The 15966-nt window shown below is 36.5% G+C and overlaps 2 protein-coding genes across 3 annotated transcripts in view; one reads left to right on the top strand and one right to left on the bottom strand.

The window, feature by feature from the left end:
- Positions 1-15966, bottom strand: part of LOC128999846 (scavenger receptor class B member 1) — a 160028-nt gene that overhangs the window by 120768 nt on the left and 23294 nt on the right. Inside the window, exon 1 of one of the 2 annotated variants that reach the window (XM_054426554.1) lies at positions 1929-2060. The exons of the other annotated variant lie outside the window; for it this stretch is intronic. The gene's annotated coding sequence lies outside the window, so the exon portion shown is untranslated. Of the gene's footprint in view, positions 1-1928; positions 2061-15966 lie in introns of those variants that run through there. 2 annotated transcript variants of the gene reach the window in all.
- LOC128999574 (uncharacterized) lies at positions 14718-15563 on the top strand. The gene has a single exon (XM_054426149.1). The coding sequence runs from the start codon at positions 14718-14720 to the stop codon at positions 15561-15563; it is 846 nt and encodes a 281-aa protein (XP_054282124.1).

Below are 15966 nucleotides of genomic sequence, written 5' to 3'. Positions count from 1 at the left end.
GTTTATATTTCTGTTCTGCAAACCGTGTTTAATGCAGTTAAAACTGCAAACTAAAATCTAAAAAAAAAAAAAAATGAAAGTCAATATTTTTTGACATTGGCCATATGGGTTGGCAAGTTACTATGTTGGTTGAACAAAATAACAAGGGAAAATTAAACAAAAAGCTTGTAACATGTTTTTATAACAAGCCATCCACAGTATACTAGCAAATTAATAATACAATTCCAAGGGGAAAACATCAGTTGTTATTATTGAGCAAAAATTGCACTGAAGATCACTTGATATAGATGAAAATAGTGTCAATCAAATACTGATTATTTTACTTGGCTCTCTTCATCCAAAACTTAATCCCCGAAGTCTGGGACAATTTTTTCAAACTTTGGTTTGGCAGTGAAATAAATATTTAATAATCAGCTGTTTCAATTTAAACAAACTGTCAAAACAATGTTTATGCAAGTGTTAAAATGTTTAACTGTTTAAAACGCCTTATGCATAAGTTGAGCGCTTAATGGTTTAACTGATTTTGAATATTTCATATATCTTGTGAAATGAGAAAATACGTACTATTTAGATTCTCATTTGGTGTTAGGTTTGTTACCCAATCGTCAGTAGGTCATTTGAGGTGGAATGGTCATTACCAGTTTTATTGCATCAACTACATACTCGCATTATGTCCTTTCAAATCCCCTCCCACCACTCTACAGGATGTTCAAAATCAATTTTATTCCAATGGGAATTTTAGAGTTTTGATAACCATAAGTCTGTCACAAGAAGGTAAATTTTGTTCATATTAATTTTTCCAAACTATGTTTGCCGTGGGGATTGGGTTAGAAGGACACGTTCTTTTAGTTTCATTTAGCCTAACTTCAAAAGAAGAACTGGTCGAATCATTTGAGCTTTTCTCTTATGTAAAGTTGCATCAATTTGTTTTAAGATCTCCAATTCTCAAAAGGTAATATACACTTGGTTTGGTAAAAAAATTAACAGCCAAATATCAAAGTTATTCTCAATAGTTATAGAGCTCTCACGGTATAAAATGATCTTAATACAGAATGAAAATCTTGTTTTGTAGATTTAAAAAATGTCTTGTTAAATATTCTCAATATGTATCAGTCTGACATTGTTCTTATTCAGAAAGGACTCTTTAAACGATAAATATTTTGTTGTAGCTTGTAGTAGGCCTATAAACTGAACTTTTTGCTATTGAAAATTATTCTTAGTGGTCATCATTCGAGGGTAGTATTTAATACATAAAGATCAAAGTAATTTTTGCTTCATACTAAGACAGTTAAAGTTATTACCAATTAATTGAGTAAATTATAATTTCAGTTTCTTTGTAGCTTACAAAAATTGTATTGTATGATATTAAAAAAATTGTAAGTAGCATGATTGTTGAAATTTTATCATGAGTAATAAATAAAGTGTTGGAAAGGTAAACTTTATAGCCAGGAGGGGTTTTCTAACCTATATGCTATGTTAGATGTATGTATGATGTGTCACCTTTTAACATTGAATGCATGATAGCCTATACAATTTAACCATGTCCATATATATTTTACCATGGATATTTTATCTTCAATATTGGTCTATTAAAATTACAACAGCTTCAAATATGCAGTGCAAATTAGGATTTAAATCATCATACTTTTAGGTATGAATAACTGTAGAGCCCAAGGTTTTGAAGTAGTTCTTGTAATTTACCACTGTCTCATAACACAAATAGGTACAAATATTTTGTATACATCTTTTTAAATATCTAATGAATGATTCAATTCATTTCCAGCTTCTACTTTCAATAATATTTCAGTCAATATATGCAAAAAACGAAACATAACCTAAAATCCGTCAAGATGTCATCATAAGATTACCACTGACAAAATTAGGTTAAATATTTTACATCAAATTTTCAAATATCCCAGTGGACTCACCAAGTTTGGTTGTATTGTGTGTTCACTTATCCTAATACACACACGATTGTCATACACACACGCAGACCCACGCACTCGCGCACTATCACTGATGTTGCAGTAAGACTGGCCGGACTGGAGTGCTGAACAGGGCTTTCTACCTGCAAGGCCGTATGGTATCAATGATGCAGTGATAAGGTGGGGAGGACTGCTACCGCTGAAGATCGTGGTGACGTCGAAGATGACGTTCAGTCGCTTCTCCTGCTGAGGAGCTTGATGACGTTGTATTTATCGTCTCTTAGCTGACGAAAACTCTAACAGATAGTTATCGCTGCTGAGGAAGTCTTCGACGATGACGGTGTTGATTCTTCTGCTGAAGACTGTAATGCTGACAACAGTGTTGTGGTTGTTACTCATGGGTAAGAAAAGTTAAACAGAAATAGTGACTGTTGTCTATTCTGCTACTTCTGAAACATGAAAACGTTGCAGTTGCTTCTGTTGAGGAACGTGAAGACGTTGTTGTTGTATTTGTTTTTATTGCTACTATGGCTGAGGGATTCTGACAGAAATAGTAACGTGGTTGTCGCTGATGTACTCCTAAGGAACGACGATATCCATTGCGTTGACATTGTTTCTTCTGCTAAGGAAGATGAAACCGATGATGACGTTTACGCGTTTGCTTGTTCTGCTGAAAGTCCTCATAGTTTTGCTGCTGCTCATGACATCATCACACCAATGATTAGGTGTTCTCTGCTACTGGATGTTATTTCTTTAACAGGTATTTGATATTTTTTTAAATCGGAAAATTTAGAAAGAGTGTAAAGTTTAGTTAAACAGTAAAAAAAAAAAAAAAAAAAAAAACATTGTCCGAGCAAAAATGCAACTGATCATACAGTGGGGTTTTCATCCAGTTGAATGCATAATTCACATTTTAACATTTTCTTAGGAGAGTTATTATATTTAATATTTTTTTTTTATAATTACAGAAGACAAAAATATTCAAAAGAGGCAGCGATGTAACCTGTAAATATCCAAATGGTGATCGCACCTATGATGATACAAGGAGACGGCAAAACGGTGTCTGATGGCTTTGTTTACTAACACAGTTATCTACAACACAGAGATCGTTGATATGTCTAATGGCCCTAGCTGTCACTGCATCGTTATATCGCTGACTTTGATATTGTAGACTTTTCATCCTATAATCTGGCTCATATTTTGATCAATGTCTAGTAAGTCTAGAGAGCGTTGATGTTGACCAAATATGTTAATTCGCACATATATTATTTATCTATCTTCTATCATTGACTATTGGATACTGAAATAGACATCCCATCTATATGGACCAGCTCTAGCCAATTTTTTAAAAGAATGTAGTTGTATGAGCCAGTCACAAAATGCGCTAGTTTCTAAAATTCTATTTTATACCTTATTTTTTGTTGCTGAGCAGGTTGATTGGTCATAATAGTTGATACAACTCATCAAGTCATTCCCCAAGTTTGATTTGGTTAAAAAGGTTGTGAGCTTCTATCTATTCCATCTATAAATTTAATTCCGTAAGCGAATCGGTCTCCACGAAATTTTTCGAGCTAAGAAAAAGGTAGCATGGCTGTTGAGGATTCATTTGAAAGGTCCAAGGTGGTGGGAAAAATATCAGAAGTGTCAAAACTTACTCCTGCTCTGCCCCATAGACCTTTAAAGATCCAGTCATTTTCTAATAGTACTGCTACAGTGTTTCTATAAGCTGTTAAATATACCAGCTGATGCAAACATTGCGTATTTGTAAATTTATTGATTTTAGTGTTCTGTTTTTAGGTTAAGCAGTGGTGATATGTATCGTTTAGGGAAAGACCGTCCACGTGAAAAAAGTGTGTATTTAATTTCAATTCGTATACATACCTAACTAAAGCAGCAATTGCTGCTATGATCCCCTAGTCAGACATAAACATTTCATGCCGTTACCGAATGCCCATTACATCAGTTTTCTCTTGACGTGTTTCAATTTGGCTGCACTTAACTTTAGGTCCTACACTCATTCGAATGAAAATTTCGATTATTCGATTATTTCATTCGATATATCGTTTGGTTAGTTAGGTTAGGTTAACCTTAACCTAACTAACCAAACGATATATTGAATGAAACAAGCGATTAATCGATATATCGATCGATATTTTCATTCGAATGAGTGCAGGACCTAAAGTAAAGTGCAGCCTTCAATTTTTCGTCAACGTGAAGTCAACGGATGTTTAAACATGGCGAGGTGAAGGGGTCGAGTGAACTTCATTACTGACATCTCAGCTTGAGTATTTATGATATTCAGACTCACCGCGCCGCGCCATGTAATCAGGTAATCACTGGATGACTGAAAGTAATTGTAATAATTGTCAGTCTATCATTGTGAAGGTCGTTTTATTGTATCGGGATTAACGCTTACGTGCAGCTGTTTCGTGAAAATTGAAGATTAGAGGAAATAGTAATCTACTCGTTTGACGCAATGCTTAGTAGAGTCATTATATTACCCTTATACCTCTAAATTGGAATAATTAAAATTGCCACTATCATGAATTTTTCGAGAAGTAAGTGAGTTATTCCATTGTGTGTAAAACGTAATATTTCGTGGGCCACCTTAATGTGATGGTAGTTATAATTATCTCTTCAAAAATAAAAATAAGGGGTATATGTTGCATCGATTCACAAATAAAACTCCGATTGGTAAAAAACAACAATAGCCAAACATTCATATGAGGTGTATAATGTAGGTACACGATTACTTGTTGAAAAAACACTTCCTTCGTTGATAATACATGTGATATTGCTTATGCGGAACGAAATATTGTTATCAATACATTTTCCGTATTTAAATTCGTTAACTACCTTTAACTTAGGGGCTAGTATTGGCTAGTATTTTCTCCGACACTGAGACACAATTACACTTGTTTAAGAAAAAATAAAGTAAATTGTTGACGAAAAACACTGAGAAAACAGCTATTGCATGGATAATTTATTGAAAAAGCGTTGTATTCGTCAAATCTTCATTTTTTTTGTGTTTTTTAACAAAGAGGTTGGCCTCTAACCTTGCATTTGCCCGTCGACATAGCGTAGACTAACTGCCCGTTCGTGGATCGTATACAGCAAAGCAAGGAGTGATCCGGTGCAGTACGAAGGTGAACTGTACTGATAAAATGTTTACGATAGTGACCAGGATCCGAACCCACGACATCGCTGCCTTGGATCAGAAGTCCGTGACGCTACCGACTGAGCCCCCGACTCATTAACCACAAACATTGTTATAAAACAAAGAAAATTAATAAATACTTATCCAAGTTCTCTAAGTTCCTTAGTTTATCTGTTTGGCCAAAGCTTCCTCCCTATAAGCTTCCTAGTCCTCTCGAAAGATATTTGACACAATTCCTTTCAATCAAAAGGGGAGCGCCACCGACGAAAGAGGGGCTATTATATAATTTGACAATGTACAATTGTGTTGAGAGTTGAGCAACATGGCACATGTGTTGTATGTCTGAAGGAGAGGGAGGGGGTGAGAGAGAGAGAGAGAGAGAGAGGGAGAGAGAGGGAGAGAGAGAGAGAGAGAGAGAGGGAGAGAGAGAGAGAGAGAGAGAGATGCATGTATCACGCGTGCACTTGGTATATTACACAATTACACACACACTGATCTAGATATCACACCAGTTGTATAACACAGGAATACCAGATAGCAGGCCACATAACTGGTATACTGACCTGATTAGTTTAGTAGAGCTGCAATTAGGGTTTGGGGAATGAAACTCTAGAGGAGGAAACAAGTGCTCATTATTTTGGAACATGCTTCGACGTTTGAACGTTTTCACTTATTGGTTCGGATGGAAAGTTGATTTTTTATCTAGTATGGTGCCGTTTGAAAATATGTGTATATTTATTAGCATTTTTATCACCACAAGCAACAGTTTATGTTTTGTATAATTTTTTGTAAAAATCTGGAGCTTATTACATAACTGAAATTACAATCTAGACTCATAATAGTAGTTCAAGCTCATACCGGTGCCAATAATGAGTGTTTTTATGAGAACATATATACTGTTTCACTATTATAGACTATTCAGTATTTACTTCTACAACATTGTCCTTAAAATCCTATCTATATATTAATAGGCAAGCATGTTTCTTTAAAACCTTTTTTCTCAGCTCGTGTGAATCGTAGGGAAAATCTACGCATACCGTTGGAAAGCTATTTTCCTGTAGGTGTGCAGAATCCCTTTATAAATTTAAATAGGCTCAAAGATAAGCACAAAAAATGAGTTTAAAAATTTGAAAAAATTAACATGGATCTTATGCGTTGCTATGCTGGTTACGACATAACAACGAAATATAAACAGAAAATCAAAACAAATGGAGGAAACTCCAATCACATGTTTTATTTACAGTGTGGGGTGAAAATAGATAAGTGAGTACATTATACATATTTTTGGTCGAGTTTCGACCACTGGACGACCTCTCGTATTTATTAATAGGCAAGCATGTTTCTTGAAAATTTTTTTCTCAGCTTATGTGCATCGCAGGGATAATCTATGCATACTGTTAGAAAGATATTTTCTTGTAGATGTGCAGAATCCCTTTATAAATTAAAATGGGATAAAAAAGGAGCACAAAAAAATTAATTTAACATTTGGGCCTTATTGGTTACCATGCTGGTGACGAAATCTAAACATAAATCAAAATAGAAGGAAGAAATTCCAATCGTATATTTTATTTTATTTTATTTTATTTTGCTTCCAACGGTCCAAACAAACCAATTTACAATTTATTTTTTATATAATGCTTACTCAATGTTCCTGTAACTAAGGGTCAAGCCAAACATGCAAAGGGGCTTAGAATCTACTTAATGAGAGAACTTGACAAGACAACAAGAACAACAACTTAAATCTGAGCAACGTTGACTAACAATGATTTACAATGATTTTTTTTTATTTACAGTTTGGGGTGAAAATAGAGAAGTCTGTAGCCTACATTAAATATTTTTGGTCGAGTGTTCAACCACTGGACGACCTGTATTAAAATAGATGATTCATCGTTCATATTTTGTTCAATAAATGCACCGATATAGGTTAGTATTATAATTGACTAACCAACACAAGTAGCCTTCTCATTGTAAATTTTGAAGCTCGTTTTTCGTGTCTAGTTCATGTTTTGTGACACTGGGCGCTAGTGTCGTAAATTTGATTTACAGTATATAATTTTAGGGTTCATTTCTCGATTTGTGCTTTACTATTTGGTTATACCAATAGAGGACGAGTTCAAAATTTCTGCAAACGTCCTCTTTCTAAAACGTTTTTCGTTATGATTCGATCACGTTATTTGGTTAAATGAAGTTTTACTGAAATAACAAGAAACTAATTGTAAGTAAAACTCGACCTCTAGTACAACGTACAGAACTAACAATAAAATTGTCTTCAGCTGTTCCATAAGGATGAGAAATCTACTAAGGGAGTATGTTTTATCTATGATATTATCGTCTAGGAGTGAAATAGATTCCCAAGTCGTATTCAAGACAAAAACAATCTTAGAAATCATTTAATCATTTATCCCTATAAAAGTGGTTAAAAAAATAGTTTTAAGGTGTTTGTATATTTAACACAGTGGGCAGCACGTCTTCTCCAAGGACTCTACAATGACAGGTACTGCGACTCTAGTACACCGTTGTACGTGGTGGTCCTAGACCCCTCTACCTTGGACTTAACTGTTGGTCTGTTCTGGGTTTAAATCTTCCTCTAGTCCTCCTAAAACTTCCTGTAAACAATGTCCACCAACGAGAATTGTCTGAACGTGGTTCGAAACTGGACCCAACTCTTCTTGATCATTGGGTTTTTAATCGTCCAAGTTGAAATATTAGCAGATCTTTGCCAGTAACATAGCTCACACATCATTTGTTTAGCTTTCAATTAAAAAATGAGTTTTGTCCTTCATGAACTGATATCTTAAATTTGATATCGTTAAAATTGTGATCAAATGGTAGAAATAAAACGTTACTGCAGTAGTTTTGTTTACTTATTGTATGTTATTTAAGATTAAAAACTGTAAATAGTCGCCATTTTGATACTAAACACTATACAAATACAAAATAGGTCCTAACGGTGCTACAAAAGTTGTTCTAAAATAAAATAAATAGTTTTTTCTGTAGGTAATGTTTGAGTTGGAATCTTTAAGTGATATTTTAGTTTGCCTTTGGTCTTGGAATGGTCCCTTAAAGGTCGGTGGAGAGTTCGGGGACACCCTGTGAACATTTTTAGAATACCTCCAGGTAACGCTACTTTATCAATCGATATATTCAAAATTTCTACATGCAAAAATCCTCTTCCGTTGCATGCTACGATCTTAGCAACTATATTACTCAGTTTTAATTAGCCTACCAGCGCCACAGCGGAGTACATGTTGAGCCACACTGTGGCATTGTCACCAAACTAGGCACAAAAATCACACGATTCTCATCACAATGCCTCTCTAACGTCGTGACAAAACGTGACAAACGTTGGGCAACAACACGTTAACGTGGCGGAGCTGCAAGAGGTTGCAACGTGTTTTATGGGGTTTGGGAAAGTGTTGTGGGGAAACTTGGGGTGCAAGGTTTACTCAATGGAATTGTGTTTGGAATTTAAGATGTTTAATGTTGTAAGGTTTTTGAGGAGATGTTCCTTCACAATGGTAATATACAATACACAACGTTTCGGGATCTGAATTCTCATGCCGTCTTCAGGCACAGAAAACATACTACTATAACCCAGAATGCCAACCGCATGGTAAAAAGCGTTACCATGCGGTTGGCATTCTGGGTTATAGTAGTATGTTTTCTGTGCTTCAGGTGATAAAACCAAACATATTAAAACATTACTCGACCTAAGCCACACACACCACAGAGATAAGTTAGGCTGAAAAACTAGAGGTGAAAAAATGATATACTGTAATGCTAATGCAACATTGTCTACACTTAAATATTTAGTTTCTCAATAAATAATGCGTGGCTTGGGTTCAATTGATTAAAATAAAATTAATTATTCCAAAAAATATTGCTATGAAATATGCGAATTTTAACGATCCGCTATTATGGACAATTAAATTGTAATCAGGACAATTCTTGACATTTTAATGCCGCACTGCAGATATTAGTTAACTTCCCATATAGGAAAAACCCTATTACCGTAGGTCTCATGGTAAGACCTGGACCCGGGACCGAGTTATTTTTCATTTTGAGGTCCCCAGAGGTCAAAAACACCATCCGTTCGAATTCATAATATATGTCCGTTAGTACGATAACTCGAGCAAAAATGATCCGATTTTGATGAAATTCGGTATAAATGTGTAAACCTACATTTCTTCGAACGAGCTCGCGAACCAGCATGATCGGACCATGGGAACGGGGATTTATGGGGGTTTTTATGGGGTAAAAATGGATTTTTCCCATTTTGGACCCTTAAAACAAAAGATTTTGCAATAGCTTTCTAAACCATTTTGTAGAGTTAACTAAAATAAATTAAATTAATATCTTGAAGCGCTGTTGTATGCCTAACGGCCACGGAGAAAAGTTAGAAAAAGTCTAATTTAAAGTTCCTATGTTATTCTCAGGGAGAAAATGAAAACTGTTGTAGTTTACTTGTTTATGGACATAATGTCGAAAACATTTGGCAAACTTATTTATTTCATCCTATATTATTGGCGTTTGGTCAAAGAAACACGTTTTACCTTCCCCTAAGCAGCAAACCTAAGCACTCGTTAAATCTAACTGTCTTAAACATGGGAATAAATATGTCGTATTTATGGAAATTTTAGTAAAAATGTAATCAGACAAGTTGAAATTCGCTTAGTCTGCAGGTTTGCTGTGGCCGGTTTTTTTAGTTACTAAGTAGAATGTTCTACCACAAGACCTACAGATCTAAAATGTCCACGTAAAACTGCCTATAGGAAGCGATAAGGAGAAAGAGTCGATAAAGGCGCTGATTTACAACCATTTAGTCGTAAACCCCTGTAAGGAAGTTGACTGTTACAGCACCATGATTGTGGGCGATTGTCTTCTAGTTGTGAAGGTGGTGAATATGTTTACATAACTTGGTAACTACTGTATACAATCTGTGATTTTGGACACAAAGTTTCTAATAGATTATTTAATTTCCTCAAGAAAGCTTACTAAGTTCATCAAAGGTAATCATTTCGTGTGCAACGATTGAATCTATTAATTTTATCCGACTTAAGCTGTAATATTTTGAGGTTGTGGTTGATGTTTCAAACTTTAAATACCAAGCATGTCTTTTTACAATAACGATTAATATAACTGGAAACAGAAACATACAGTAAGCCTAGCCACTGTGTTTTTCACGTTTCAAGTTTTTCTATCTATTTCAGATGTCTCGAAATTCTAGAAGTCATAGTGCAATCAAGATTTTAAACAACAGCAATCTTCCAGCAAAGAAAACTTGGTCGATCATTAAATGGTTAGTAGTTTGACTGTAGTTGTGTTATCTATCTTCTATCTAATCACTAATAGTCAGTTGGTAGCATATTAATTCATGCAGGTTCAACACAAAAAATATTGATGCTAAATATGTGATCTTAACGCACGAACTCCAAACGGTACGTATATTTCTGAATTATCAATTATATCAATTATTTAAGATGGGGACGCCACTATGTGCGTATTTCAACCCAAATATGAGCGAAGGATGAGTGTAGTATGAGTGGCGCGATCTTGTAGTCTTGCTAGTGACTAAGACCAACATATATTCTTAGACACAGCTGTTAATTATTAGGCCATACAGCTAATGGCAAAAGGGACCTACAGTTTATAGTGGAATCCGAACCACATTTTTACCTTGGTATTAACGCACTGGTCTAATTATCAGGTTAGTACTGCGGATAGTCGTAGTACTCAATAGTCTGGACGTTAATCCACGCCAGGAAGTATCGCATCCACAGTGCATTCCTATAAATATCCACAATTCTTGACCTCCTTGTAGCTGGATTGCAGGACGACGCCACCATCCCAGTCAGTACAGAATTGTGGGGTTGTAAGGAATCTTATTTTACTATATATAATGTTTTATAGGGATTCTTTAATTTTCAGATACTTTACAAGTCCATCAATCTGGCGCTAAACACAATCCTATTATCGCACTACTCTAACAACTAATGATATGTAGATTCTCATGTTGTATGTTTTAGTTTTAGTTTGTAAATATTGACGATGCATGATATTTGTTACATGTTATTGTATACAAATCTAATGTGCAAATAAACGATTTGATTTGATTTGATTTGATACTAGTAGCCTGACCACTAACATGTGGTTTCGCCACTTAAAAAGTCGTGGTTTTGCACACTCAGAGAGTAATTATCTGACAAAGAGTGGTTGATGTCATAATGTGTCACATCGTTAGCTTTTTACAGCATTAAGAAACAAAAAATGTGCTTCAGGTAGTTACTAATGTAATGGGATGTTCGTTAAAAAAATAACAAAGACATTTTATAAATGGATAGTTAAGCTTTCCGATTTCCTCTTCGGATAATTTACTAACGAGTACACTCAGTACACTTATACTTAATTTTGTTAATGGAAAATACCAGAATAAATAGAGGTAGGTCATAATGGAAACGTTTCCTTCAATAATTAAAGCATGCACTGTTGTTAAAGTAAAGAAAAATACACTGGGTAGAAACAGCTGGTTTCAATTCGTACATTTCAACAGTACATTTCGCTCAAATATCAACTTCGATTGTGAGCGATCGGTTGTATCGAAAGTACTATCGGTCGTATTGAATGATTTAAACTGGTTGTCGACTGGATTAAAATTTACTTAGGTCAAATCCAAGAAAATGGATGACACAGGGAACTTTTTATTGCACTAAAAATCCATGACGTGCAAGAAAACTATTGATGTCAAACTAGTTCGTCATATCGATAGTATAATCAAAACAAACATGATTGTAATAGACGAAATGATGCATTACCTTACTAAACAGCTGCTTGTTCACAATAGAAAAATCCATATTATAAAGAAGAGGTGGTGTCTATCTGTCTCTGTGTGAGTTTGTATTAACTAAACTCAAAAATATACTGAACCGACTGGGCTCAAATTGGACAAAATAAAGCTACAGCTCCAAGGATATATATATAACTATTCCCGCTCAATATTGGCCTAGGACTCTGCCCTGTGGGCTTTCAAAGTTCTGAGGTGAATCTTTTAAAAGTAAATTGATTGGTATCCATGGCAACAAAAACTCATAATGTTTGAATGCAAACAAGCAGAACTACCAAATGCACTAGGTTTTACAATACCATACAGGTTGATTTAAACAAATTTAATTCAATACTATAATAATCATATGGAATAAGTCATTGATAAAAGAAAAGATTTGTTATTTTTATGAGAATTGTTTTTTTATATCATTTTGTGGACACAGTAATAAAATATCACCACCGCTCAAACCGACTTAGCGAATTTATATTAGCCTGATTGTATTTTTTACTAAAGGAAAATTACACTATTGACAGGTTTTGAACTACCTGTATTGTGATAGCTTTCCGTTCACAGTACAGACTACTCTTTGCATACTGATCCATAAATGGGGGATACATGTGATATTTTAAGGAAACATTTTAGTGTAAATCCAATCAGGCCAATGGAAATTTGCTTAGTCTACAGGTTTACTGCGGTGGGGGTATTTTGTTTTGTAGCTTAGTTTGCTTAGATAATGGTGTGACAATCACGCCTAAAATATAGTTCATCACATGGACTAATAATACCTTTTCAAAACTCGTTAATTTTCCTATTTTCAACTTGACCTTGTTTCGAAAAGAGTCACTTTACGCTCTAGTGATGAAAAATATACTTTCAGTACTTGAGAAAAACCAGAAATAGAATGAATTCTAAAACCAAGTTTTTTATATACAACTCATTTATATTATTCTTCATTGATATCATATATTTAATGTTTAGCGAGAGTAAAACTTAATGCCTATTCAGCACGCGATTAACAGAAATCACATAAAAATCAATCATCAGAAGGCCCTCCTATAAGGACAACAACTATATTATTATATATCAAACTGGTTATCACAGCGCTTCGAGCACATCAGAAGTATAACTGAGGTTTTTAAACTTGATAGCCCATTAAATTTCGTAAATTGTTGCTCTCCTCGATGCAATTCGGGTCAAGTTTTCGACACGTCATTTTACTTCCGCTGTTTCGATTCATTCAAGGAATCAGTTTCGAAAATGTTCCGGAGTTTTATGGCCTAGGATAAGGATTGGGAATACATTAGGTGGCAAAGCACTTGTCATTTGTCAGGTTGAAGGTGGCCAAAGTATCTGGTTACTGAGCGAAGTGTTTTTACAAAAGCAACGTACCTTGACCCTTTCCTGATTTGTAAAATTACGGAAATAAATTTGACATTTCAGCTTTTCTGGGATTCCTTTTGTAAAATCAAAATAGTTTTTTCTTAAACTTAGAAATAATTGGAAGGCTACCTTATGTTGGAATAATAGGCTGAATTTGTTGGTTTTACTTACGAGGGAGAATATTGTAATAAATTGTAGTTCCAAATAATCGTATTTTAGTGGTGATAATTATGTCTTTGTAAATTATTAATTTATTACATTAGCTACGCTTAAGTGAAAATGTATAAGCGATTTCTCTTGTTGACGTTATATTTACATTATTTTAAGATCTTATGTAAACATCAATGTTTAAACAAAATTACATTATACTACTGAAATAGTTACACTTTAGATATAAGTAAACCTAACAGTCCAATTAACCCAAAGATTAAACAACATACACGGTTGTTAAATCTTCAAATTTATTTTGTTTCATAGCATTTCTTTTGATTAGGTGTTTTTCTATAGGTATGCGTCATATTTTCATCCTACTCTACTGTTGCGCTAATATTGAATTGAGCTTAGAAAGGAGTAATTAGGATATTCCTCTAAACATTTTACACTATGGGTGTACCACCACCACCCCTACAAGCGTGCCTTTCAAAGATAATTATATTTCCCTGATTACTGCATCAAATTTTGCTAGACTAATAGATTATTTATATTTTGTCTATTCTCAATTTCACTTTCTTAACTGACGGTACATTCTCGCATAGAACACTAGTTCATTACTTCTTTAGCTTCACATTAGTCCATCACTCTTCAAGCATGAAAAAACTTTGTATATTAGAATCTCATATTATGTTTGCACCTGTAACTTTACTTAGATCTTCTCCCATCTTGTATCTCGGCAGATATTCACCCCAGAACATTTCTCTCTGCAGTTAAGCTTTTTAAGATTTATGACCTGAATATTTTTGTGAGGTTGTTGAAGGTCTAGTATTCTCCTTGACGGACTAAATCTGCAATCGTGCATCTCTCATCACTTGTAAGATTTTTTAGATTTAGCTACCTACATTTACCTACCGTCCACCCTGCAGTCCACTCTCCGTCCACTCTCGCAGTCGCCAAATTATTATCCACTTTGTCCTGTAAGCCTTATATGGTTTCACCTGCTGCTTGGCAAAGTTGCCCAGCTATCCGCCCTCTATTATTAGTAACCTACGTTTACACCCCTGCCTCCTCCACCACCCTCTACTAAACAGACTTTCATCTCCCTATCCTCTTCTTTTTATATGCCGGTCAATCCCGCATCGTCCTTCACCGGCCAATTGTTTGTTAAAAGTACTTCCTCTCCTACTTGTTGTGATTAATTAGCAAGTCGGTACTACATGCATTTGTAGGCTTAGGCTTACCTCCACCTGTATTACTTCAACATTTCAATTATATACATATGACATGTTTCGTGCTGCACTACGTCTTATCCTACTTGACAGTTCACCAGGTTGTCATCCATGCATCTTCCCTCCTTTTTAGATACCCCCGCTGGGCAGTCAGACAATTCAGACACCCCCGCTTTTCATTCAGCCAGGTAAGGCACCCCGCTTGTCACTCAGCCAGTTCAGGCACCCCGCTTGTCACTCAGCCAGTTCAGGCACCCCGCTTGTCAGTCAGCCAGTTCAGGCACCCCGCTTGTCACTCAGCCAGTTCAGGCACCCCGCTTGTCACTCAGCCAGTTCAGGCACCCCGCTTGTCACTCAGCCAGTTCAGGCACCCCGCTTGTCACTCAGCCAGTTCAGGCACCCCGCTTGTCACTCAGCCAGTTAAAGACACCCCGCTTGTCACTCAGCCAGTTCAGGCACCCCCGCTTGTCACTCAGCCAGTTCAGGCACCCTCGCTTGTCACTCAGCCAGTTCAGGCACCCCCGCTTGTCACTCAGCCAGTTCAGGCACCCTCGCTTGTCAGTCAGCCAGTTCAGGCACCCCGCTTGTCACTCAGCCAGTTCAGGCACCCCGCTTTTCACTCAGCCAGTTCAGGCACCCCCGCTTGTCACTCAGCCAGTTCAGGCACCCCCGCTTGTCACACAACCAGTTCAGGCACCCCGCTTGTCACTCAGCCAGTTCAGGCACCCCGCTTGTCACTCAGCCAGTTCAGGCACCCCGCTTGTCACTCAGCCAGTTCAGGCACCCCGCTTGTCACTCAGCCAGTTCAGGCACCCCCGCTTGTCAGTCAACCAGTTAAGGCACCCCGCTTGTCAGTCAGCCAGTTCAAATACCCCACTTGTCAGTCAACCAGTTAAGGCACCCCGCTTGTCATTCAGCCAGTTCAAACACCCCACTTGTCAGTCAACCAGTTAAGGCACCCCGCTTGTCATTCAGCCAGTTCATGCACCCCACTTGTCAGTCAACCAGTTAAGGCACCCCGCTTGTCATTCAGCCAGTTCAAACACCCCACTTGTCAGTCAACCAGTTAAGGCACCCCGCTTGTCATTCAGCCAGTTCAAACACCCCACTTGTCACTTGGCCAGTTCAAACACCCCCGGTTGCACAACCCACCTCCGCCGCCGGATCAGTGAAAGCAGAAGCAAGATCCTCTCGGCCTGAGACGCGGAAGGAACTCTCTGATGTAAGTCGGAGATAGTCCTGCGATTGCGCAACGTGACCTACAACTGGTTATCCAATCAAACCGGGTCACACGGCAAG

Source organism: Macrosteles quadrilineatus, unplaced genomic scaffold, assembly GCF_028750875.1.
Source record: "Macrosteles quadrilineatus isolate MER2022 unplaced genomic scaffold, UCM_ALF_1.0 Scaffold_8__2_contigs__length_117827958, whole genome shotgun sequence".
Taxonomy (NCBI): domain Eukaryota; kingdom Metazoa; phylum Arthropoda; class Insecta; order Hemiptera; family Cicadellidae; genus Macrosteles; species Macrosteles quadrilineatus.
This window is presented reverse-complemented; position numbering and strand designations above follow the sequence as displayed.

Coding starts and splice junctions, on each gene's coding strand:
- LOC128999574 (XM_054426149.1), top strand. CDS start 14,718: ATGACATGTTTCGTGCTGCACTACGTCTTATCCTACTTGACAGTTCAC.